This window comes from Balaenoptera borealis (assembly GCF_965194805.1).
Source record: "Balaenoptera borealis genome assembly, chromosome: 3".
In the NCBI taxonomy this organism is placed as follows: Eukaryota; Metazoa; Chordata; class Mammalia; order Artiodactyla; family Balaenopteridae; genus Balaenoptera; species Balaenoptera borealis.
Genome location: NC_138866.1, coordinates 114,962,072 through 114,989,397, shown reverse-complemented (window position 1 = coordinate 114,989,397; position 27,326 = coordinate 114,962,072). Strand labels below are relative to the sequence as shown.

Here is a 27,326-nt window from a genome sequence, read left to right as displayed (position 1 = left end):
CTCAGTCCTTTTCCCTTTCGCTCTTTCCTCGAAGCCTTACAACAATACCGGGAGGTAAACCCTGTCACCCAGGAAGGGGACAGCCCGAGGTGCTGTTAGCTTTCCATCACTGTTTATATGCACGCACTTCCGTTTGGCCAAACCCACTGTCCTCTTAAGCCAAACCTTCTGACATAGCCTGCTGTGGGCTGGGGTCCAGGGAAACCTAGCTGGGCATTCCTGACCCTCCCTCCTCCAGCAGAGGTGGTAATTCTCTTGATGTTCCGTTGCATATACCTTAATTGGAGCCCAGTAGACCTCTGCATGTTTGAGTCTCATCCCCCAACCAAATTGAAGTCCAAGGGCAGAGACAATATTTTATTTACTCCTACTCCCCCAACGTCTCACAGATATACACCCAAGCAATAAATGAGTTCATTCATTCATTCATTCATTCATTAACGGGTGACCTAGGAGAGTTCAGAAAGCATGGGGTAACACCATCCCCAAAGGAAATCTGCTGATGTCAGCAGAGAATGCCTAAAAAGCAGAAATCCTTCTTGGTCCTCTCTTTCTTGCATGGACATCCCTAGTGGGTTGAGGTTTTGTTTTTTGAGAGCACTGGGTGGGTGTCCCACTCCAACTAGCCTGGGAGCTGTGGCTGCTTGTTACCCAGAGACACGGGTGGGTGGCAACTGAGCCGCGGGGGCGGGGGGCGCGGCTTCACACGCTCCGCCAGGCTGATGGCAGCGCTGCTTCCTGTGGGGCCGCTGACATCAGAGGCCGGCCGTGCGCAGGGGGCACGCGGGTGTCCCAACAGCAGGCAGCACGCGGGGTCATGTGAAGTTCAGCGCTGAGGCTTTCTCAGTCCATTGGGTTTTACTCATCCCCTGTCCATGAGGCGTGTTCCTCCCCCTCCCGCTCTTCTTTGTGTGCCTGTGTGTTTTAATTATTCGAGGGCTCTTGGCTTGCTTTCCTGACCCCACACTAACATTTCTCTCTGCTACTGAGAAACGAGGCATTCCACCCGCTGGAACACAGTCAAAGAGGCCGGGGGAGAATTCCAACTCTGTGCATGAACCCTTGGGGACACGATCCGTGTCCAATCGCCAAAGAGGAGGATGTGAGAATTACACGGCAGCAGGAGGCTCTCGGAAGCCACGTGGTCCACTGCCGCCTCCCACCCATTTTACAGATGAGGGTCACAGTCCCAGAGGGTTCCAGAGACTTAACACTGGGTCACCCAGCTTCAATCAGAGCAAAACGACTCAATTTTTTCAAAACTGCTACCACAAAGCATTTTTCAGTCCAGGCAAGCATTCTGCACAAAAAGCATTCCCACACACAAAGAACTTACAATGGAAATTGTGTCTTAACAAACCAACAACCCATGAGAATTTTCTAATCACCAAGCATTTAAAACTCCAAAGTGCATATTCATCCCATGCATTCATTCAACGAGTATTTATTAAGTGACCACTCTCTTATCTGGCACGGTGTTAGGTTCAGAGGACACGAGGGTGAATTTGAACTGGTCCCTCTACCTTCAAGGAGAACCTAACTGTGAGACAAAGACCAACCAATGGAGAATAAGCCTGGGACCATTAGCTCAAGATGGCGGAGTTGAAGGACGTGAGCTCACTCCCCCTTACGAAAACACCAAAATCACAACTAACTGCTGAAAAATCATCGACAAAAAAATGCTGGAACCTACCAAAAAAGATGGCTTACATTCAAACAAGCCTGGAGTTATGTTAATATTCATAATAAGTAATAGCTTCTTTGATCTTCGTAACTTTATCTGAACCTCCAGATGAGTGAAATCTCTAGACTTCCACTATTTTCCCTTCTTCCCAAATGAAAAGGAAGCACAACTGTCTATTTCAATGTATTAAGTCATAAGCCACAAGGCATACACAAGGGCCAAAAGCTCAGTTTAGAACCAGTGCAGTCCAGAGAACAGAGCTCACACAAGGCAAGACCGCCCTGCAGTCCAGAGCAGTGATGTGTAATGAGTGATCCAGATGCCAGCACCCTGCCAGCCTCCGACCCAGAGATCAGCACCACGAAGCCCCTGCCCTCAAGGGCCTCACTGTCCGGGACTGAAAAGAAAGACCCAGAAACAGATGATTTTGTGCTAAGACTTAGGTGTGCTCAGCAGGGACGGGGGGAGGGCACTGAGCAGTGGCTGGGAGGAGGGGGTGTCTGAAGGCTGTTTCCTGGAGGAGATCAAGATGGAATTACATTTTGGAGGAAGCCAGTTGAATAGGCTTGGGACATTCCATGGGCATGAGGCAAAGCAAGGAGGCAAGAAATAGCCTGGGGAAGGGTGGGGAAGGCATGCAGAACTCAAGTCAGAATGAGGATTCTCAACCTTGATGGGCAAAGAGTGATCACTGTGAATTCCAACGATTTTCACAGATCTCTCCCAGGATGGCAGTTGTACTTGAAATCAGTCACCCCACAGATGATATCAGGGTCCACGTGAATCCCTGACATTTGCAGCAAATGTGGAACCTCAGAGTGTCTTCAGCTGCCAGGTTGGAAAGCTCCTTACCAGAGCCACCAAGCGCAAGGCTGAGTGAGAGGAGATGAGAGGCATCATGCAGACCCCGAGGGACAAGCTGAAGTATCCCCGAGGCGCTGGGCGCTAGGATGGCGTCTAAGGAGGGAGTGCCAGAGCAAGACTTGTGCCTTAGAAAGATTACCCTGGGCGAGTGGGGAGAGCAGATCCAAGGGAGTGGGAGGGGAGGCTACAGGGGGGACTGCCCGAGGCCGGGAGGTTCATCATCCAGGTGAGGGAGGTTGACTGCACCCCAGATGTCAGTGTCATAGAAGCCTCAGGCCAGATAATCCTCCCTTCCAAAAACTAAACTAAGCCAAAACTACCCACGCATTTTAAACAACAGTTGCCACTCTCTTTGCACGCAGCACTAAAACAAATCAAAAAGGAGGGTTTTCTTAAAACAAAGCCGAAGGGCTCCTCCTTTCTTCCTGCTTTCTCAGGCCACATCCACATGACGGGAAAAGATGATGATGGGGCGGGGTTGGAGTGGAGGGAAGGAGGCCTTGTCTTGCAGTAACCTCAGCCAGATGGTCAATGCTTGGGCTATGCAAACCAACGTGACCTTGGCAGGGCTCACAGGGGCAGGAGGGGCCGGGGAAGCCGCTCTCCCATCAGGGATTATTTCTAGCCCTTTGCTGCCGCATTGGCCTCAACCTGCAGTTGACCACAAACTGCATCAGACGAGTAGGAGGATGTGGTCACAAGACTTTCACCTCCTCTGGCACCTTGGAAAGCAAAGAGTTGATAAACCTCATCCTGGGCAGAAGGACACGTGGCTTAAGTGAAGTGACTGGTACGGTAGGAGGAGAGATCTGGATTTAGGGGCTCTGAAAGGCCAACCCCCTCTACCCAGATAAAGTTACCTCTCTCCTGGCACTATCATGGTCACTGTGCCTGGAATTCCCATCATTTGTCATTCCTCTCACATCCAAGGCCCAAACACTGACTAATGACACCAAAAGCCTTGGTTAAAGCATGAGTCATTAAAATCAACTTCTTTTAAATTCACGTAGTAAACATTTATTGAGGGCCTGCCCATGGCAGGTACTGTGCTGGGTACTGGGGTGGAAGGGAGCAAGATGACTAAGGCTTGGGGACCTGCAGAAGTAAATGGAAGCCACATGTGCACATGGGGCCTTGTCACCCTGGCTAAGGAGACTAGACTCTACTCAGACTCCCTGGGAAGTTAACCAGAGAGTTTCTAAACCACTGGGGAATGATATGTTTTGATACCATCATTTTGCATCCCCTGGGGTAATAAGCACTATGTCATTAGCACCATTAACACCTTAGTGTGAATTAGGTAATCAGATGAAGTGTCACCTTGCAAAAGACTGAGATGTGGGACTGATAAGTTTTGATGCCAGAGGAGCGAAGCCCGGAAGAGCCCGGTGCTCAGTGGCCACTCAGTGGGGACTGAAGAGCAGGGGACAGAGCAGGGGTCCGATCCCAAGGGAATCGAGGTGCTGGGGCAATGGCCGCACAAGCAGACATGTCCTCCACATACCATTCATGCCTGCAAATATTTACTGGGCTCTTGGGTCCTGGGCCCTGGGCATAGTGGAGAATAAGAGAAATGGGCCCTGCCCTTGAGGGGAAGACAGACAGTAAACAAATAAGCACATAGAATTAAAACTACAAACTGGGGAAGGTCTCTGAATGAAAAGAACAGCATGCCATGAGAGACTGTAGCAGGAGGTACAATGAAATGGAGGGGGCATCAAGGAGGTCTCTCTTAGGAGATGATAGTTAAGCTGAGACCTGATTCACATTTGCCAGCTGGAAACCGTGGGGAAAGAGTATTCCAGGCACAAGGCACAGCATGTGCAAAGGCCCTGAGGAAGGAAATTTAAGAAGGCCAGAGGGGGCATGGGAGCCCACTGGAAGTAGAGGTCGGACAGGCAGGCTAGGACCAGACCCCACAGCCTCGTTAGGGATTCGGACCCTCACCCTCAAGGCAACAGGAAGCCCCTGAGTGATTCTCAGCAGATGTGCCAGGCGATAGGATGTATGTTTTTTAGAGATCACTCTGGCTGCTGGTGGAGAAGGGGCCTGGGGGAGAGGTGGATGCAGGCAGCGGGACCAGTTGGGAGGCAGGCTAGGCCAGAGAGACCCTGATATGGATGAGGAAGCCACAGTTGAGACGGGAGCACATGGACGTTGACATTTTGGATGCAGGACTGGGCAGGGCTTGGTGATGGACTGGAGAGTGGGGGCGAGGGGGGCGGGGGGCAAGAGGATGACTCCTCCTGAAGTCTGGCTCAGGCATCTCAGGGGATGGTGGTCCTTCCACCGAGAAAGGGAAAACTGCAGGAGGCTGAGCAGACAGCAGGGAGGGTGCAGGGGAGGAGGGCAGATCAACGCTCAGATTTGGGATGTGCTCAAGCAAGGCCCCAAAAAGTGGCCCAGGAGAGATTTCAAGGGACATTCACAGGCCCTGTTTAGCTTCAGGCAGAGACGGGTCACTGGTGGTAGAAAATCCCATGGGATCTCCGGCCAGGGCATCAGAATAAGAGCATTTCTTGGCACCTGAGCCCAGAGACACATTTGTTTCTCCCTCCCGTGCCCTGTCAGGGAGGAAGGCTTTCCCTTTTGTCAAAAATGCAGCGCGGGAAACTGCTTCAGCTGCCAGGGTGACTAATATTTATCACTGGTATATACAGTAGCCATTCTTCAAGGCCATGAAATTCTGCCCATGGTTACAGCCACAAGGCTCTCAGCAGCCCTGCCCGAGCTCAGCCATGCCCCGGCATTCCTCAGGGCTGAGTAACACCGCTCGCTTCCCGGAGGGGCTCTGCTTACCCTACATACCCCAGCTTCTCAGCATCCTGGACTCACTGCCTACAGGTCAAGGTCCAGAGTCTCCGCTGTGGCCATGGATGTAAACCATGACCTCGCCCAACCTGCCCCTGCAGCCTCAGTTCCCACTGCAGGACAGAGGTAGCACTTCCCTGCCCAGAGGAAGGACAGGGATGGCAGGACTTCGGAGAGCACCTTGGCCAACCTTTTTCTTTTCACAGGAGCAAACTGAGGATCAGAGAAATCAAGTAGCTTGCCCAAGGTCACACAGCAGAGCTGAGACAAAAACTCCAGGCCGAGGCTTGCTCTTTGGGGTCCTGGCCATAGGATCAAGGCAGCAGGGCTTGGGTAGGTGAGAGAGAGCTGCAGGTAGCTCGATACTGAGACCCCTGGGAGAAAACAGGAAGCAGGGGGCTTCCCTGGTGGCGCAGTGGTTGAGAATCTGCCTGCCAATGCAGGGGACACGGGTTCGAGCCCTGGTCTGGGAAGATCCCACATGCCGCGGAGCAACTAGGCCCGTGAGCCACAATTGCTGAGCCTGCGCGTCTGGAGCCTGTGCTCTGCAACAAGAGAGGCCGTGATAGTGAGAGGCCCGCGCACTGCGATGAAGAGTGGCCCCCGCTTGCCGCAACTAGAGAAAGCCCTCGCACAGAAACGAAGACCCAACACAGCCATAAATAAATAAATAAATAAATAAATAAATAAAATTTAAAACAAACAAACAAAAAAACTCCCTCACCCAGTCATACCAATAGCCTACCTACCTATCCCTGGAATTTAAAAAAAAAAAAAAAACAGGAAGCACATCAGGAAAAGCGGCCACTGGGACATCCCAAAAGATCAAACTCTCAAAGAAGTCTGCACATGGGATGCCACACCCTCTGTCCTCCCCTGACAACTCTCAAATGAGAAGCGGGTAGCCAAGCCAAAAGTGGGGGAAGAACTGGGCCTTGGGAGCCGGATGAAATGCTCCTGGCGAAAGGGGAGCTTCTCTGAGGAGGCTTTCAGCAAGACCCCCAGCTCTTAACAGAAATAGTTTCACTCGTGCAATGCAGTTTACGAATTTATCTATACCCACAGGTCTCTGTGAAGGGAAGCCCACAGAGGAAGTACTTTCTTGTGTGACAATGACCATCGAGGAAATGAGATAACAAGATAGCATGGAATACAGCGATCCGGTGTAAACTCTGCCATTGTGCCAAGCCCCCTGCCAAGGTTATCTGCCTACAGCACCTGCCAGAACAGAGCGGGGCTAATGCGAAATCAACTGGAAAAAAGGCACTGCTCACAATTGGTATGAATTTTTATCACTGAGCGTGTGCAGGACACATTAAAGTCCCTCCTGGGCACCGAGGAAAACAGGGCCTTCACTCCTTTCTAGTCCGAGATGTTCCTGAATTCAGGAATACGGAAGGGTGACCACAAAATGCACAAGAATGGGGACACAGAGGATAGCTTCAAAGGGCCATCCTTTCTTCCTAGAAGCTCCATCTTCTTCTATAATCAGAAATGTTGGTTAGTATTTCTTAACCCATCAGATCTGCTACTAACCATGGCTTTACATATTCACTGACACTACTGCTGTGATAAGAAGTGGTCATTCATTCATTCATTCAAACATTCACTGAGTATGCTGAAATACCAAGTATTGTGCCAGGCTCAGGGAATAGAAAAGTTGAAAAATACCCAGTCCCTGCCCTGGAAGAGCTCTCAGCTGTCAAAAATGGGGGCGGGGCGGGTGAAAATCCTGAAATCTGATCTTATCTATCTTCCTGCCTTTGACTGCCACCACTACAAAACCAGCGGAGGCAGGCACTTCTGAAAGTCAAAACCTGTTATACACACTTTCTCAGCAACCGGCCCCTTTCCTTCCTCCAGGTTTCCTGCCTCTCCTTCTGTACCATCACCCCCAACCATCCTTAAATGTCAACACCTCTAGAAAGGGTGAAATAATTCTGCCACCTTAAATAGTGCAAACAGCCTCTCTTAACAGTCAAAGCGAGTGCTTATGGAGATCTAGCCGTAAGCGTGGCACAAAGAAAGAGGTCCAGGGTGGTCCCTCAAGGTGACATCAAAGCTGCCACGGCCAACTCACAAGCACTAATGGTTGGAGGAAACCTTCCTGGTTGTCTCAGCTGAGTTCCTGCCACGCAGGAGTGGGGAGTCCACACCTGCCGCCCCCTCCCCCATACAGCACCATGACCACCAGCGTCAGAGCAGAAAGGGTAGTGGAGCTGAGAAAACTGGGGCCCAGGGATGGTGAGTGGAACTCAGGGGTCCTAGACTACAGGTCAGTGGCGTATAGCAGCTCTCCCTGAGGCCCCTTGCTCAAGCCAGCATTAATGTCAGGTCACAGCTATTGACAGAATACCCACAAGGCCATTAACAACTCATGTCTGCGCAGTGCTCTGCAGTTTTGCAAAACTCTCTCCCATCCCTCGCTCTCTCCCGATCATCACAGTCGCCTTCGGCGTAGGCAGGGTGGCTCTTCCTATCCACACGGTGTGTGGTATAAAGTGAGTCCCATGGAGGCTGTGACAGGTCTGAAGCCACATCGAACAGGAAGAAGTGGCCAGGCCTGTCTACCTCTCTTCCACAGGGTGGCGGGAAGTGGGGCAGGAGCGAAAAAACAAGCCTGAGACACAGCTCCTGTACGAGGTAAGGTGGTGATCACATTTGGGAGGATGAAGGACACACAGACAAGCTATCTCCCACGGAGAAGGGCCAAGCTCATGCGTTCAAAAATATTATGTACTATGTGCCAGACCCAGGAGTGATTCAGGAGACCATTTAGAGAAAGGGGAGGTGGTCACAGTGAGCTGGAACAGTCAAGGAAAATGTGACAGAGGAGGTGGGACTCACTTCTAAGTTTTAAAGGCATAAAGGGACAGAGGAGTTGGGGAACGCACCCCAGGAAACGTTAAGGGTGAGCCCCAGCCAGGCGGTGGGCGTGGGGACGGCAGGCTGGTTTGGGGTGGGGGGGTGTTATGAGGGGCCTCAGCTGGTGGGAGAAGAGGGCCAGACACAAGGTCAACCCACAAAACGGTCAGCCCTAGAGAATTTTAAATACCAAGCACGATGGGCCCTGAGTACCTTGTCTACAGAAATACAGGGTGTCCTGTCCGGTTCTGCCCAGCCCGTCCTAGGCCACCGCCTGCTACAGACCAACCAGGACCACCAACAGGGTCAGAAATCACCTAACAGAATTCCCCGGGGCCTTGCTCACATCTGTACCTCACCCACACAAGTCAGCCTGGGCTGGTCCTGAGCCAGCACCTGGGGCAAACACAAAGTTCCTGCAGATGAGAAAAGATCGGAACCTTCACAAATCCATCCCTGCTCCAGGGAAGGCGGATGTCAGACATACTTTCAAAAGGGCCACATTTTGCACATTTTATGTGGTTTTCACACACTTCTGAGCAAGTGCATGACTGCTGTGTGTGTGTGTGTGTGTGTGTGAGCATAACGAGTTTCAAAAGGGAAATAACAGTGGGTAAATCTGACTCATCCTACACACACACAGACACACAGACACACACACACACACACACACACACACACACACACACATATTTCCCCAAGGACTCTGATTTGAATAGCACAGCAGTGGGTGGTAGGCCTGGGGGCTGCATCGGGTCACCTGCACTCCCTTCTCAAGTGCTCGCCTTCCAGGTGACCCACGAAAACACAATTACACTGTGAACTCCTGGAGGGCAGGAACTGGGTTTTACTCACACTGCCTTCGACAGAGCAGGGGCCTCAGAACCCTGCTGATCTGATGGCAGAAATAAATAACCATGCGTGCCAAGTGCTGCTTCCCACGATAAGGCTCCCCGAAAAGTGAAGGCCCATTCTGCTCCACCGCTCCCAACACAAACCAGTTCGCATTAGTTCTTCACTCTTTCTTTCGGTCCCTCGGCCCCATGGCTTCATAAACCACCTCGGTAAGCGCCTCGACAGCTAACGAAGCACTTTCACATCCATCACCTCACTCAGATGCTCACACCAAATCCAGGACGTGGGAGAAGCTGGGATGTAATTCACAGGCCAAGAGGAGGAAGCTCCAGCTTAGAAACTTTAGACCATCTTGCTAAGGTCATGTCACTAATAAAACTCGGGTCCTGTCATTCCTGGCCCATGGATCCTCCCAAGAGTCTAACTAACTTCCAAGATTCTGGAACTTGATTTGCCTTCTCCTAAGGATTAAATATACATTGAATTCCATTACAGCTCAGTCTCTTTAAATGGCACCATCATCATCATCATCATCATCATCATCGCTGTCTTGCCACCAACTGGGACAGGAGGCTAGAGCCTGCCTTAAGAGAGTAGGCAGGCCTATCTACTGCATAACCAGAGGGTGGGAGAGCCTGGGGGCTTGCTAAATTTGAAACCTTTTCTGACATTCAAGCATTTAAACAGCTCATTGACTCCCATACATAAATATTACTATAAGCTACAGTTTCATTTACCCTGTGCTGGGGCCAAGAGGGTTTGAAAGTAGAGTGAGCACAAATTAGGTACTGGAAAGTTTCTTATTTCCTGTAGTGTCAGATGTTCACAGTCAACAAGAAAAGAAAAGAAGAAGCAGGGTCACGTGGTAAGTCTCCCATCAAACACCAAACGTATGTGTTCACACATAATTGGTTCCTTTTGCTCAATGCCGAAATTAAGCAGCACAACTGGCATTGTTCTAGACACACGCCCAGGGACACAACCCAGGTCTTTGGCGGAGGGCCTCCTGACGGCTGAGTCAGTCCAGGGGCTGTTCCACCAGCAAGGGACAGACAGTTTCTCCAGGAACCCAAGGAAGGTGCAAAACAGCAGGTGGAACAGAGCTGAACTTCTGCAGCCCAGAATTTACCCAGTGGCACAAAAAGCACTTTCCCATTGTGATTTTCCTGATGAAAAGTGAGAAAGGCTAGAATCTATATCCCAACTCCAGGTACTTTGCTCTGTGCCCTTGGGTGAGTCACTTGCCCTCTCTGGGTCTCTGGTTCCTCCTAAAGGTGGAGCCTGAACTGGAAAGCCCTAAGCTTGCTTCAGCCTCACTGCACACATGAACGACCCCCTCCCTTTCTCTCCCACTCAACACAGCATATCTGAACCCAAGTCGGTGAGAGAGCCACCATGAGGAAAATACACTGATTAAAATACACATTGTGATAAAACGCACATAACGTAAAAAGTTACCACTTTAACCATTTTAATGTGTACAACCCAATGGCATTTAGTTCATGCACAATGTTGTGCAACCATCATATTTATTCACTTCTAGAATATTTTCATCACCCCTAAAGAAAACACTGTACCCATGAGGCAGTCACTACGCCCCATTCCACCTCATCTCAACCCCCTAGCAACCATTAATCTGCTTTCTATCTCTATGAATTGGCCTATTCTGGATAGTTCACGTAAATGGAATCATACAACACATGGCCTTGTGCACCTGGCTTCTTGCACTCAGCATAACGTTTTCAAGGTTCATCCATGGTGCAGCATGTACTTCATTTCTTAGTTGAAAAATATTCCATTGTATAGAGGAATATGCCTTTGAATTAACTGCTAAGGAAATCATTCACGAACTTCAGTATTATTAGTAGTAATAATTAAATGAGATAATCTATGTAAGGTCCCAGGCAGATACTAAGTGCTTAATTAACAACAGCTTCATTCTCATCGTCATTACCATCACTAAAAAAATTCCTCATAGCACTCCTCACTCGAGAATCACTGGCCTGGATACCCCCTGAGGCCCTACATAGGCCCCAGCTTCTTTGAATAAGTGAATCAAAACATTCTGCCCGTGTACTACATCTTCCCCCAGTTCTCCAGGATGTGTGAACCCTTCGGAGCACCTGAGAAGTAAACCATCCTGTTGTAGGCGGCAACAACACAAGCTAGCAAAACAGTGGGACCCCTCTTGTAAGCCATCTTGCTCCTTGAATGTACCAAAATAGAACATTGCTGGGGAGAGAGTGTAATTCTTCATTTTTCAAAATGACTCACAACAGGATTCCCTGAAATGGTTTTCCTCGTACACTTAAAACATAATTCAATTTACACCATCACTGTTTTAGCAATAGACCTTCTCCATAAAACAGTGTGCGGCTGTTAAGAGTCAGGCTCTAATCCTGGACGACAGTGTCTGTTCCAAGTCAGTGGGACTGATGTTTGCTTTCCCCTCCTTGTAATCAGCAGGCTCCATCTGGAGACAGAAGTCCTCAGTCCTTACCCCACTTTCCAGCCCTGAGACTTTGAAGAGCCACCTCTGAGTGTCACTCTACTCTTGGGGAATAAAGAAGTCACAGCCACTTTCCCTAATAAGGCTGGTACCAGAATCAAAAGTGCCACAGAGAAGTGAATTACTGTTACAGAACTAACGTAGGCTCTGTCCACAATTTGGGGCACAAGTCAACATTTGTGAAGCATTTCAAAACACTGTCCCACTTTGACGGGTAGCTTGAACTTCTTCCAGCTGGTCCCCTCACAGACCAAGATCACTCTCCCATCCCATGCAGGCCCCCCTACTGTCGGCATCCAGGTCTCCCAGTGGGCTCTCGGAGCTCCACTGGGGATGCACGGGGGCCCGGATGCCCGCTTCCACCTGTTTTCCGGGGGCTGTGGAGGCCTCTACAACCAAAGCAATCCTCCCCAAGTGCTCTGTGGCCAGTCCTCTCCCAACTCCCATAGCTTGTTTTCTTTAATTAGCTCTCTGTGGCAGGAGAAAAACGCGGCCCCACCCTCGAAATGAGCAGATCTGGGCCTCAAATGTACTCTGTGGTTTGCCTCTGTGCTGCCAAGCTGTTAGCCAGGGAGTGACAAGCTACCGGGGCTTAATAGGCAGGGGCCGGTGAGAAACCCTGCTACAGTAAGAGAGGCCTTTCTCTTCCCAACATCTGACGTTTCTCGCCCACAAGGCTGGGCTGCACCCCTTTCCGAGTCCCTGAAACCTGCGATTGTGGTTTGAGGAACAATTCCAAATTCTGCTGGTTTGCTTTCTCTTTTTTTCTCCCTCCTTCCTTCTTTTTTAACCTGCTCCTGGGACAGTTTATGATACATCGCTGGTCTCAGAGATCAAGGGCTAAGGCCCAAGCAAAGTAGCTGCTGCTTACCTCCTGACACTAGTGAGCAAGATTTAAATGAATACTGAGGATCCACCAGAGAGTTCTTCCCAACACAGCACCTTGAATTGAAGCTAAAGAAAGATTGCTACATACGTCATCTCAAATGGGCCCCAACCTGTAAGGCAGGCAGACCCATTTCACAGGTGAAGAAAGTGAGGCTTGGTGGGGAAGGGACTATCAGAAGTCACGTGACTCGGGGTGACAGAGGATGGAAGGACAAGGACCCAGATCTTCAAATTCCAAACACAACAATTTTTCTCTCATTCTGGTAACTTCTAAAAACACAGTCTAGGGACTTCCCTGATGGTCCAGTGGCTAAGACTCCACGCTCCCAATGCAGGGGGCGCGGGTTCAATCCCTGGTCAGGGAACTAGATCTCACATGTCGCAACTAAAGATCCCGCATGCCTTAACTAAGACCCAGTGCAGTCAAATAAATAAATATTTAAAACAAAAAAACAAAAAGCCACACAGTCTAAAGAGCTGCTTAGAAGTCTGAGGCAGAGGCTCCCGGGCTCTCATACAGAATCTCTCAAGTTAGACCCTGAAGATGCTAATCCTTTGGTCCTAGAACATCTAAGGATTATTTCTGACCTTTTCACCATCATGACCATTGCTATCATATATTCAACACCATGTACCAGAACACAATGATCGCTCCTTTCCCTGCACTCATTTCATACCATTTTACAGACAGGGAGACTGAGGATCCAGGGGGCTTGAACAACCTACCTAAGGTCCAATAACTAGTTAAGAGGTGGAGATGCGATTTGACCCAAGAATTCGGCCTCCAAGTAGCTCACACTCTTAACAGCTACACTACAACTGAGAGACTGAGGACTGCCCGATGAGAAAACCGATCCAGGAAGAAACGACTTGCCCCAGGACACCAAGCCAGAGCTGGGATTCCAAGTGGGGGTCTTCTCAGCCCACTACTGGCTTGCGCCCCTACACTAGGCTGCTCAACAATTTGCAAGAGTGAATGCACAGCGGGCCCCCATAACATCTCCAACAAGGGTATGTTTGTAGCCTCTGAAATTCCTCAACTGTGATCTCTATCAACAACAGACCCACTATCACCTGGAACAGCCTGGAATCTTCAGAGTAAGCGCCAGTGCTCACTTATCCATATGTTGTTTCTTGGCTCTGCAACCCGGAATAGAGTAGATCTAGCAAAGGACCTGTGTGTACAAGACCAGCCTGAGACCCCCGGTCCCAGGATGCTAGCCAGCGTCAGCTACGTAATTCGTGGGGTGCAGTGCAAAGTGACAGTGTAGAGGCCTCTGAGCAAAAAGCAGGAAAACAGTATCATTAATGGTATTAAAATCTAACACTTTTCCCCTTTCTTCCAGAGTCTCTCTCTTGACTTGTGACAGTGGGTTTTTGTTTTGGTTTGTTTGGGTTTTTTTTCCTATTTAATATCATTCTAAGTCAAGAAATATTAAAATTTTAAATTATTGGCATGAATCTTGCCATTCATGTTTATATCGTGCAATGCCAAGTTTTGAATGCAAACAAAAGAGCATTTAACTAGTATGTGAAATCATCAAAATTGCAACATTTGTATTTCACAGCTTAGATACACATATACATCGTATGACTTACCAGAACAAAAGCAACACTGCCTAAAACGAACTCCACTGTTTTCACTTCACTTCTTGATAGGTGCACATTCTACCAACACTCCCCCCTTGCTGCTTACTCATGAGCAGGGAAAAGCTGAAGGGAAAAGGCACTCTGGGCTGCCTGATCTTTCCTTTCCATTGTATGTCATCATTTTCGGGGTAAGGGATTAGCTAACACCGGGAAGCGACACGAGTAAGAAAGCATATGATGGGATTCCTTGGTGGTTGATGTTTCTTAGAATGACATCACCTTCTTTCTGTATCCCAAACAAGCTCTGGTTCAAGCTCAGGACTGTCAGGGTGGATTGCTCCTACCTCACATGCATGTCCACTGTCTATTGGGCTTCGCTTACAAAACACCAGCTCAAAGAAAATGAAGAATCTCAAGATGTCAACAACAGGCATTAAACCAAGCACAGGGCCCTCCTGAGCGTGGGGCTCTGTGACATCACATACCGTGTGCCTGTGAAGCTGGCCTTGATGCCAGGCATACCTGCGTCAAGGGCAGCCTCAAGACCACCACCAAGTCTGTCCTTTCCTGTGCTGGCAGGTCGGTCTAAAGCCAAATTAGCTTAAGTCCCCACCCCCAGAGTCTGTGGGTCCGAGAAATGTTAGCAACAGGCTCCAATACTGAAACACAAAAAGGATCTGTATTACAAAGCTTACCCACCTCAGCACCTGATGGGCTGAAACACTTCCCTGGCATTTTTTACCCTTTCTGAGGCTGCCATATTGTGTGACAGTTCCTTTGTCAACACAGTAACGCAGGTTAGGTGGGCAACCAGCATCTTTCAATCTGGTAAACACCAAGGGAAGGGAAGAAGGGACCAACCATGTACCGACTCTTAGCAAGGTGACAAACTGCGCTAAGCTTTGTATATGCATTAACTCAATCTCACAACAACCCTAAGAGACAGCAATCATTATTCCCATTTTACTGCTGGAGAAACTGAGGCACGAGAAGTGATGTGACTTGCCCAAGACCCGCCCAGCCAACTCAGGCTGTCTTCTCTGGGCTTATCACCAGCCCCCGCTGAGGCTGCTTGTAATATTGTGATTTATAGTAAGAAATATATATTTGGAACGTAGCTCCTAAAATCCTTGTAATTTCCTATATAAGAGCCATAGGGGTATCTTTTGTTGTAATAGTTTTATTCCCAGTTCCTGAAATAGCTCCAGAGCCATAAAGGTGAAATGGGCATCTTTTAGTTATTCATAACACGCCCCTTTCGACCACACCTGAGTTTATGCAAAGCCTCCATGGATAAGGGGCCGGTTGCCAGGGAAACCAACCTTGTGCTTAGAAGGTAGGAACTTTCAGCCTTAGCCCCCCCAACTCTGCCCCCACCTCCAGAGAAGGGAGACAGGCTGAATTAATCACCAATCAATCACCAATGGTCAATAATTTAATCAATCATGCCTACGTAATGAAGCCTCCATAAAAACCCAAAAGGACAGGGTTCAGAGAGCTTCTGGGTTGGTGAACACGTGGAGATGAGGGGAAAACTGAGTGTCCAGAGACAGCACGGATGCTTCGAGCTCCTTCCCACATACCTCGCCCTGTGCATCTCTGCCACGCGGCTATTCCCGAGTTATATCCTTCATAATAAACCAGTAGAATATTTTCCTGAGTCCTGCGAGCCACTCTAGCAAATTAACTGAACCCTAGGAGGGGGCAGTGGGAACCTCTGATCAAGAGCTGGTGGGTCAGAAGCACAGGTGTCAACCTGGACTTGTGATTGGCATCTGAAGTTAGGCGGGGGGGGGGGGGGGGGGGGAGGGCAGCAGGCTTGTGGGACTGAGCTCTTATCTGTGGGATCTGATGCTATCTGCAGGTAGAGTGCCAGAATTGACTTAAACTGTTAATATCCAGCTGGTGTTCTGAGAATATGAGCATTGCTGGGTGTGGGGAAATCACCGTACCCCCCCCCCCGCCCAACACACACACACACACACACACACACACACACACACACACACACACACACACAACCTAGTAATCGGAAGCGTCAGGAGTGAAGGTTTCTGTGAGTCGTGCGGAGGGTAGAGGAGACACATGGAAGAGTTTTCTAGACACCCCTCCATGCAGCCCAGACGTCCGCCCAGAGGCCGGTAGCAGAGCTGGGTTAAAACTCAAGTGCACTGAAGTCCAGGAAAGGAAAGAAAAAAAGAGAGCGACCGACTCCAAAAGTTCTGGAACATTAAGTCAGTTGCAGCCTGCCAGGATTTAAATAAAGAATTACCGCGAAGGCCTCACTGAGATACCTCAGTGTAAGGTGTGGGGCAGGATCCTTACCTAGGTTAGCGCAGCCCCCATTTGTTTCCCTAAATGCCTGTAAAGCAGATCTCAGGTAATTGTGATCCTCAGATCATCCGGGCTATATTCGAAATACTGTGTATTTACTGAGTTAAAAGCTCAGGTCCTGCCTCCAACACAGTTATTTAGAGTCCTTAGGACCTGCCTGAGCAGGCCCGGTTCCATGTTAACACACCCTGCCCCGCCCTGCCCTGCCCCAGCTTTCTCCTCAGGGCAGCGATTCTGAGCAGAGCTTGCACAATAAGATTGTTTAGTGCTGAGTCTACCTTAGGAGATGGCTACGTAGACGCCCTCAGCCCTGCCTGGGAGGAGCTAACCGGTGGGAAGACGGCTCCCTTGACCCCCAAGGGTGGGATGAATGGAAGCAGCGTGTCCTCCCGTCCCAGAGGCTTCACATCCCATCCTGGTCACTTCTAGTTGCAACCCAAACAGTAGGATAATGTTTGCTGGCTGGAGGATGACGCATCTTCTGACCTCCCCCGGATTTAGGCTGATTCACTGGACTTGTCACACCGCAGACCACCCAATGCCAGCCGCCTCAGGCAGACCTACTGCCTACCCTGAGGACCCCCAGAGGACGGCTGGGAAAGCTTATGGAAAACTGCCAAGTGCTGGTCACGCCCGGATCTAGGAAACACCTGGGGTCATGCAAAGAGCCCTGGACCAGAAAGGATGCGATCTGGACTCAGATTCCTGGCCTGGGTGACCTCAGGTAAACCATTTGACTCCTCTAAGCCTCAGCTTCCTCAGCCATTAAATATGGAAGGCATCCAGATCTGCAGGAGGATGCCGACTGGTCCTCCCACTGGTCCAACAGGTTTCTCTCAGGTGCTGCCAGAGGCAGTAAGATGGGAACACTGTCTGCTTGGGTCTCTGTTCGGGAGCCAGCCTCCCAGCCAGCTCCACCTGGCTTGTCAACTGCATCCACAATACTTGCAGGCCTGATATATCACCCTAAGTCAGCAGGAGCCTCTATCCAGTTCCTCTTTCCCTTCTTAGTAACAGCAACTCTGCGGATGGCTCTGAGGCCAACTGGGCCTCTGTCTGTCCCCTCAGGACTGGGTTTGTTTACATCCTTCCTCTTCAGCTATCTGGGCCTTGGCTACTTCTTGTAAGACTCCCTCCTCGGTAAGGTTGCTGGGAGGATTGAAAGAGAAAAGATGTGTGGAAGATCCCTGGCCTGGTGCCTTCCTACAGGTCACTGTTAGAACAAGGATGCACCCAGATGCCTGCCTTCGCTGGATGAAGCACCTCCTGCTTTGGGAGTAGAATAAGAGGTTTATGGAGATGGCAAGGCTGGCAAAGGGCCCCGGTGGACGTGTGGACCCTAAAGCTTTATATTCAAGGGGTCCACTAAGGTTCAAGGCCGATTTCACATCCATCATCCCACCTGATCTGCACCATGGTCAGTGAGGGGGGACATTTTACAAATATGAAAAGTGCAGCTCAGAGAAGTGACACGCCCAAGAAGACACAGCCAGCACGGGAAACCAGGGGTCCTGGCCTGAGACCAGGGTCCTTTCCACGGCACCAAATGGCCAGACAAGAAAGAGTGACAAGATAGTGGTAATCACAGAGTCAGGTCAGCACCGCTAATAAAAACGGGGTGGGGAGGGGAAGCTTGACTACAGATATGGAACTCTCAGTCCAAGATTCCTGTTGCCTTAAAGCTCACTTTCAACCTCCTAAGTGTTCATCATTGACTTTTAGACTACACCCCTCAGGTACTGGCACCAGGGCCAATTTCCTATGGCCCAGAAGTGGGCTGCTATTGCCACATTTCCTTCCCCAAAGCTCCAGAAGACCCAACATATAGGGAACATCATGCCCATTATTTCATTTAATCCTCATAATACCACCACTGGTATGATCTAATATTTTTAGCTGTTGAACAAAATAGAAAAGAATCACCCAGGGAAGTTAAGGGGCAGGAAGAAGGCTTGACCCTAGAGGTGTACAGCCCTGGAGTCTTGGGCCTTTTCTTCCACACCACACCTCTCTCTATAAAGACCCCTGACCAACAGTACCCTCAGTATCCTGTCCCCACCTTTAGTGACGTGCAGGATCACCTGTAACAGTGGTTCTCAAATTTTAATGTGTGTCAGCATCCTCCAGAGGAAACACAGACTTCTTCTGGGCCATGCCCCCAGGGGTTCTGAGTAGGAAGGTCTGGGGTAAGGCCTGATACTCTAACAAGTTCCTGGGTGATGTTGATACTTTCTGGCTGGGGACCACAATTTGAGAACTGCTGATTTATCATCAATGTAAGCACTCTCCCAATGGTTAGGTTAACTCTGGTACACCTACTTGAAATAATGTCTAATTAAGAAGACCATGTGGAGACACAAGGAAATGCTTATGACATTGTCAAATTAGAACAGGAGGCTGGCACCCTAGGCTGGTCCAGGTGCTGTGTGTCCTCTAATCCCTTCCTCATCTTCCTGTCTTCTGCTCTGTATCCCCAGGGCTGACTCCTGACTTTCTAGGCCTCATGTCAGGGGGCTACTGGGGGATTTGGACAACAGCAGGAACTTGTGGGAGAGTGGAAGGTGGGGGGGAAGGGAGCGGCCAGGACATTTCTCCCCTCTCTCCCTTTCTGCCTTGGGTGGGCATTTCTAACAGAAGCAGCTGCATCTGCTCTACATAGGCCCACCGCTGACCCTGACCCTGGGCTCTGGTCACACCACCTCTTCCCTTGGTCCCTCCAGCCTATAGGCAGCAGTGATCTCCTGCCACTAAGCTCTGGGTCACCTCGCCTTTCCATGTTTGGCTTCTCAGCCTCTTTATCACCTGTGTAAAAAAGGCCTGTATTAAATTCCCTTTGTGGTAAATACTTGATGGTGTTCCTGCTTTCCTGTTTAGACTTACTAACATACTCTGATTACAGCTACACAAAAATGCTTATGCCAACGGACAACTCTAGAAGGTGACATGGAAAAATTAAAAGAGGTAACAATATGAAGGTTGTCTTCCAAGAATGTGAGAAGAGTGTCAGTTATTTATTATCAATTACTAATATTAAAACTGGTACCAAGCACATGGTTTAAGAGAAAACAAGGTGAGTCTTGATAAGGAAAAGGTTGGGGAGCCAGGAGCCCATGACAACAAATCTAAGGAGACCAGTCGCTGTACCTTCATTTCTAAAAACACCTTCTTTTGCAGAAACCATGGCCACAGCCACAATGATACTAGCAGTTCCCCCTGAAAGTACCGGTGGTTATCTGGGGGCAAGTGACTCACTTGTTAATGAGGTCACATAACGTATCACCGCAATGTTGGTCTCCGGGACAGGGCGGGTCACACTGGGCAACACCCCAAACCACCTTCAGCCCTTACTACCATGGAGGCAGCTCCATCTCAGGTCAGGCTCTGAGCTGGGACCCATCTGAGCAATCCCTTTGGAGGAGCCAAGGGCCCGGGGACTGCTGGGAGAGCAGGAATAATGAAATAGGATGTTCAGAAATTCAGAGGATTCTGTTCAACCACATCCACCAAGCACCATGGCAGCAACGTGTGTGTGCCTGGGGTGCCAGGGTGAGGAAGGGGGATCTTATTTTCCCAACACTTGTAGGGTTTCTCTCTCCCAAAGGGCACAATTAAAATCAAAAGCAAGACTCCACAAAACCAGATGGTAACAATATAAGAAATTATGCTGGATTCCTGCACTGAACTCAAAGCTGAACACTGCAGCAGATAATCAAACGCTCAAGTGGAGAAGGAGGTTCTTGGCCTTGGACCAAACACAGTTTGGTGGTCTGTTTATAATATTTTAGCCTGACAACACTGCACAAAATGGACCACGAGGCTCACCACTGTAATGGGTTACTTTCAACCCCAAGCCAAAGATGATTTAAAGGCCTAGGGAAATGGGGGTGGGGAACGCAGCAGAGAGAAGCATCAAGGGCTTTACGAGAAATGTACGTCTACTCTCCAAAACTCTGAGTGGAACATTTCAGCGTCAGCACCATGCTTACCATCGAGCATTCTTGGAAAACCAGGATGGTTCACATCAGGCAAGCATCAAAAAGTGTTTACCGCTCTGCCCCGTCCTCCCACCCGTTCTCCTCTCCCTAAGAACCTGACATCAGAGGCCTTACACTTTCATCCCTGGGTGCTGGCTGACTCCACTTCATAAGAAAACTAACTACTCGGGGACAGGGCTATCGGCCAGGATGTGAACTAACAAGAAAAGCTACCCCGGGTTCAGGCAAAGCACAAGCAAACAAACAAAACACCCCGGCAGGGGGATCAAGAGACCTGCTCGAACTCTAGCTTTGCCGCACATTCACTGTGACTGTGGGCAAGTCCCTGTTCCTCTCAGGGCCTCAGTTTCCATCTGTTGAAGGGGTTGGACTAGATAACCTATCAAGTCACTTCTGACCCGGGGAGTATCTACTGTGTATGACCCAGACTGTGGCAGGGACCCCACGCTTCTGAAGGACAGAGTGAGTCCCCTCAAGCTGAGGTTCAAAGTGTTGCAAGTGTCCCCAGAGCCCACAGCTACTAAGTCGCAGAGTTGGGATTTTCAGCAAAATCTGTCAGACTCCAGGTCTTCCTACTACCCCAGGAGAGGCGCCCTGCTCTGAAGTGCCGTCTTCCTTGCACACGCCCCGCCAAGTCGGCCTCGCGGTAGTGTGAGCCGAGCAGGGTGAACCCCGATTCCAGCCACTCCCAAGCAGCCTGTCCCCACTCCCTCGGGGTAGCCCTTCGCTCGGGCCTGGCTGTGCCTCCGCCTCACACTTGGGGGTCCAGGCTTCCACTCAGGGCAGGGCATCCAGTCAGGCCCTCCAGGGGAGGGTCAGGTCAGGAACCATGTCCCTGTGCGGCTTCGGAGGCAACAACAGCAAAACTCAACGCCTCCAACTGCTGGTTTCACCACCCCCTGCTCCGCTGGACTCTCACTTCCCCATCCAGCTGGTGCTACCCGCTTCCCACTGGGCCGCTGACCAGCTGGGGGCCTCGGGCTGAGTCACTCAGCATCTCCAGGGCTCCCTTTGCTCGTCTGGACTAGCAATCTACCTCCAGAGATTGTCACAGAGATGAAATAAAATCAGGTAGGTGACAGCACTTTGTAAACTGTAAAATACAGTACATGAAAGGTCATGGTGGTGTCTCCCCTTCCCAGTGACAGCGGTTGCAAAAGAGTCTGTTATCGTCGGAGGGATATACCGAGAACCCTGGCGAGCACACACACCTCGTGCATTTATTTGTGAGGCCACTCGGTGCGGTAAAAGAACGACCCCGTCGAAGAACTGGAGGAAGGGCCTCTGTCCTTGCTTCTCCACTAACACAGAGACTGTCCCCGTCACCTACGAGACAGGGGTGAGACCACTTCCCTGCCTCCCCCAGGGCTGCTGTGAAGACAGGACCATGGGAAAGCGCTCTGCAAACCCTCAAGTATGCTCCACGTCCCCTCCCCACCCCGCCCGCAGGAGGGGGCAGACGAAGGTCACAGACAGGAGGACACTTGGCTGCTTTTCCTGCTATTCAGAATCACCAAGAGGCTCACAGGGAGAAGAAAGCGGGGGAAAGGACCGTGCCTTGAAAAAGCAGCCAGGGAGCAATGGTGGTCAGGCAGGCAGAGCTGACCGGGAAGGGGTGTGTGGTTTTCAGGGTCTCTGTCTCATCTCTCTGGGGGCTCCTAATCTGATGTCTTCAGAAGTACAAAAACAAAACAAAAACAGCCATTTCCCCCAGCCAAAAAAAAAAAAAAAAAAAAAAAAGCCTACCTTGCAAGAGAAAGCTGTTGGCTGTGCTCACAACTCAAGACTGTTTGCTGTGTGTCAAATGCTCTCCTGGGGTCTCCTGGGAGCTCTGCGCGGCCAGGTGCTGAGGGTCCCTGAGGAAGGGCCTGCCCTTCTCGGTTGGTTCACTGGGCTCTCTCTGTCCGGAGAAAGGTCACCCCGACAGAGGTCTGAGCGGCCCTGTCCACACGGCGTGCTCCCAGGTGCTGACGGACGCCAGGTGTGAACCGCTGCGGGAGCTGCTCCCCTCCTCCCCCCAGAACAGCTGCTCCCTCAGTTCATTGAGGGGGATTCTGAAACAGCCTTCCTAGCTGCGCCCAACTAGAAGGTGTGAAAAAGCAGCAGAACACCGCCTGTGTTCCCTTCATTCGAGCCTGCCCCCGCGATGCAGCCCGACAGCTCTGCTGCTCTTGTGAGTTTTCTCCCCACTCCGCTCCCCCACGGATGTTCACCCTCACTGATGCATTTCACCTGGCCTCCACCCCCGTGTTTCCGCAGTGGGCTTCCCCAGCTCCTGCCCGCCCCTCCGCCTTCCACCCCCGCCGACAGGTAAAGCAAAGAACAGGGGGATCCAGCTAGCCTACCGGGCGAGGCTGTTCTCACTTAGCAACAGCTGAGCCTCGTGTGTGCCCAGTCTCCAAGCCACAGTCTCAGAGAATTAGTTCCAGGTTTGGGGCTCTGGGCACTTCTGATTTCCAGAGCAGAAGCATCAACATAGGCAAATGGGGAACAGAGAAAACAAACGCCAGACCAGAATTACATATAGGTGATGCCTCCCGCGATAAAGGCGGTAACAGGGGAGAAACTAATAAATGCATATCCCCTCCCACCTCGAACTCCAGGTCTCTTGTTTTTATTCTTCTAGATGAGCTCCAGCAATCACCGCTGAGCCGTCAATCAGCTGGGCCAGAGGAACTCTAAGAACTCTGATCGAAACCATGGCTTCCCAAGGGCCTGGCTTTCTCCCCGCCCCCCCCCCCCCTTTTCAGGCAGAGCTGGCATCACAGCAAAACAATTTCAAAGCACAGAGACCATAAACACCAAATTAAAAGGTAAAGTAAAAAGGGAAGAGATGTTTACTGGAAACTTAAGTTCTACTGCCCGGAAAATATAGGTCTTTTTTTAAACACACATACACCAACACACACATATATATAAGGCCTCTGCCGCCCACCTCGAGAAATATGTACTTTGCTCTATATGTGGCTTTCTTATCTGCCCTGATTATGCTCAGCTTGTGACCGTGAAGCCTGAAATAATTACCCACAGAGAAATAATAGCCTTGGCCACAGTCAGGGCCTAACAAAGCCAGTCCTGCATTTACCGATGATCACACAACTCGCTCACAGGACAAACTTGAGTTCGCTGATGCACAGATAATCATTCCCATCCATACCTGAAATGCAGCCACTGCTGAGAGGGTGCCAGGTGGCTACTGGAACCAAGAACAATCATCTTACATGGTATTTCTGGGTCCAGAAAGAAAAGGCTTTCAAGCTGAAACTACGCAGGAAATTAAGGTGGGCAGATGGTAATCATCAAAGCAGAGGGCTGGCAAAGACCACCCCTCACAGGAGAAGGAATAAAGCTAGAGGAAAATTGACTCCTGAAAGCAGAGAATTTTGATGGGAGCAAGAACATAAAGTCATTCCTACTAGCAATGGGGTGCCCCTCGGGGCTGCTCCCCGAAGATAATCAACATCGTGTTAGAAGTGAGGAGACAGGCACAATTCACTAGTGGGGCCCATGTGTCTCCCTTTCACTAGCTCAGGTCCACATCCCTTGATGCATTTGTCCCGTCCCACCCATTCCATGGCCCCTCCTTCTGAACCCCTGGGTACTCACCATGTGCCCACAGCACGGAAGACCTTCATCCTATGCCACACTTGTGTATTCAAACCCCAAGTCAGACTGTAAGCTCTCTGAGAGCAGAGGCCATATCTGCCATTTCTCTGAGTGCCTTGCTTCATAAACATTTAGTGACTGACGGATTCCCCATTTGCCTGAGAAATAACAACCTCCATCTGGCATCTTTGTCTACACCCACATCTCAAACCTTGTCACTGTAAAAGCGCCTCGACCCTGCTCCCCATCTGCGAGGCCCTTCGGGGCTAATCAATACTGACAAGTTCTCCTCCCTCCTGAAGCTCATTTCACACCCATTAAGTAGTCAGCTTCACAATCCCACCACCATCACAATATGCCCTCCCCTCTGCCTGAAAAGATATTAGAATTGAGCTGTCCTTTCCCATTAATGTTTAATCTGGACAGCTGTGTCGCCTCAGATTGCTTTGGCTGTAGGGATGGAGTCCCTGCAGGGAACCATGAACAACTAACTGGGCATAAACGGAAGTGTTTCGATGCTATGGCTGATGAGGGTGGTACCATCCTCTCAACCAAGGGCAGGGACACTCACCAAGGCACAGGAAACAGCATAGCACGTACTTTCACAGCCCCTCACATCCATCAGGGCATCGCCAAGGATCTGACACTAAGGTATGCCAGCGTTGGCTGAGGCCTCTGACTTAGCTTCATGAAAAAGCGCGGCTGCGTGTTATGGTCTGTTTAATCCACTCCTGCTCCACCCCTGCCCTCGCTCCACCCCCCCCACTTAGTACTCTGAGTTTCCCAAGCAGAAATAATCAACTACAGATGGTTCTACTCCTTCAGATGTTTGAGAAACCGCTGACCCAGAGACAGGAGAAAACTGGGGATCCAAACCTCAGGGCAACTACTCACCATCAACAGCTGTGATTACCAAATCAACATGCTTCTAGAATCTAGAACTTTTTTTCTGTGTACCTGTGCTTTTTTTTTTTTTTTAAACCAACCACTATCACTTTTCCCCTAAAAGAGATACCCGGAACACTGCACCACAGCTTTACTTAAGATCTAGGGCTGTTGATTCTCAATGCTGGCCACACCCCAGAATCACCTGGATAACTTTAAAAATACTCATTCTCAGGCCCCACCTGTAGAAATTCTGAATTGGTCTGAGGTGTGGTATGGGTATCAGAATTTTTATAAGTAACCAAGGTTGAGAACATTCCATGGTGAGCCCGACCACCAAATGCGGTCATTAGGAAGCAGGAGTCCCAGCTGCCGCAGCTTACCCCGCACCGCAAAGCTCTTTCCATCCTGTCTTCAACTGCGGGCCCCAATCTCCCGCCCCCAGAGTGATTGTACAGTGATCCTGAAACTATCTGAATGAGTAACGGAGTCAGTCATTTCTTGGAATGCAAGCTCCAGAATTAGAATGTTTAAGGTGCAGAAACTTTAAAATCCTGCTAAGCCAACGCCTTTGGTTTGTCAAGGAGGAGACCAGGGGCCGGGGTAGCAAAGTGACTCACCCAAGGTCACGAAGCTGGTTCACAATGGGGCAGGCCTAGAACCGGGGTCTTCCACCTCTAGTTCTCTCTCCTGCACACCACCCAGGAGCCCCTGGGGTGACAGACTCTCGAAAAAAGCAGGGTCACAGGAATGGCCACTGTTTACTTCTTGTGTGCTTTCAGTGGCCAGCCTCTCATTACTTCATCTCTAGAAGGCTCTGTCTCCTGACTGGCCTGAAAACAGCTGAGGACAAAGATGGTTCTTCTCTTTAAAGATTCCTGAGCATTGCTGGTCAAATCATAATCCTCAAAGAATATACTTGCTGGCTGGCTGGGGTTCATGGAAAAAGCCATTAGCAAGAAGAGTCTACCCCAGTTTTGAAACAGCACTCTGTTGAGCTGCGGGTGTGAGAGCCCGAAAGCCAGCAGTGGATTCTGGTTTCTTGTGGATAAGAGAGAGTTGATTGTTGGTTTCAAAATCTCTAACCAACCTGTGAACATGTTTCCCTTCCTTCCTGTATTTTTACAGCACCACGGCTGCAACGCAGCTGGTCCCAGAAGCACAGGAAGCCTGTGCTTTGGGCTAAATGAGAATTCCTCTTTGCCTGAAGGCTGATTTCCCCTAGCCCGGGAATAGAAGCCTGGCAGCTCCAGGCAGCAGAAGTATGTATGACCGTCCAAATCCACAGGCCATTTACACCTCCTGGACCACACTGTCTGGCGGTATTGCCGCCACCACCACCAACTGAAGATGTTCAGTAAGTATCTGGTGAGTTAAACCATGACTATAATAGGATTAAATAAGGAATGGGCTGCCTCTGAAGATAGAGCATCAGATGAAAAATTACATTTGCCTCCCAGGAAAATATGTGCATCGAGAAAAGAGTGAAAAGCCGGAAGTCAAGGGAGGGCAGAAAGGTGTCATGAAATATTAGAGCTGATACAGACCTCTGAGGTTCTCTCTTGGAGCTTGTCATTTTCAAGATGCAAAGACCAATACCCAGAGAAGCCAAGCTGACCTTCCTGAAGTCAGAAAGCCAAGCTCCACCAAAGAGTGGCCAAGGGCCCTCAGCCTCATCAGAGAAACGGGATGCCAAGGTTCCTTCATGTTCACGTGTCTGTTCTCTGGCTGATTCAACACTTCACTGACCCTGGGGGCTGCGATCATGATGAAGATGAAGATTAGTGTCGGTCGTGGAAGGATAGAAAGAAATGGCCCATGTTCAATTCCAGGCGTTGCTGGGATGTTCAGATGTGGACGCCCAGAGAACAGCTGAAGCTGAGGGTCTCTGGCTGTGCAGAACTACAGATCTGGAAGTCAACCCCCCAGTGAAACCCAGAGAGAGGAGAAGCACTTTGAGCTGCAATTCTGAACTGTGATACCCAGCTGGGTTGAATGAGGTCCAGCATGTGGTTTGATTTTCTCATCACTGAAGTTAAGGCTGATAGGCAAAAAATAAAAATAAAAAACACAGTGGTCAAAAGGCGACATTCAAAAAGATTGCTCGATCAAAGTCCCTTTGTGAGTACTGTTCTTTCACTCTCCTCTGAATGGTAACCACTTCCCACATGAGCCCCAGTAAGGCAACCGTGCAGCCCACAAAAGAGATAGAAATATGACCACACTTCCCTCTTATAAACAGGTGACGGTAAACATCTGAGACCACTGGTCCACAGCCGCGGTTAAACAAAGGGTCGGGGGACCCCCTGGAATGGCTGTCAGGGCCTCCATCTCCCCACATACTAACTCTCTGAGTGGGGACCTTGGACCATTAACTTCAGAACTCAAGCTGGGCAAACAGAACCAGCCTCACCCTGGAACCACTTCACTGGGTTTCACG

At 50.0% G+C, this 27,326-nt stretch overlaps 1 protein-coding gene across 4 annotated transcripts in view; it reads right to left on the bottom strand.

Moving 5' to 3' along the window:
• SMAD3 (SMAD family member 3) overlaps positions 1 to 27,326 on the bottom strand; it is a gene marked incomplete at its 5' end in the record, with an annotated part of 119,784 nt that overhangs the window by 76,627 nt on the left and 15,831 nt on the right. The window contains one exon of one of the 4 annotated variants that reach the window (XM_082383394.1): positions 26,434 to 26,927. The exons of 1 other annotated variant lie outside the window; for it this stretch is intronic. In XM_082383394.1, coding sequence (XP_082239520.1) covers positions 26,434 to 26,462 — 29 coding nt within the window. Of the gene's footprint in view, positions 1 to 8,541; positions 8,637 to 24,572; positions 26,380 to 26,433; positions 26,928 to 27,326 lie in introns of those variants that run through there. 2 more of the 4 variants (XM_082383395.1, XM_082383396.1) reach the window with 2 other exon arrangements.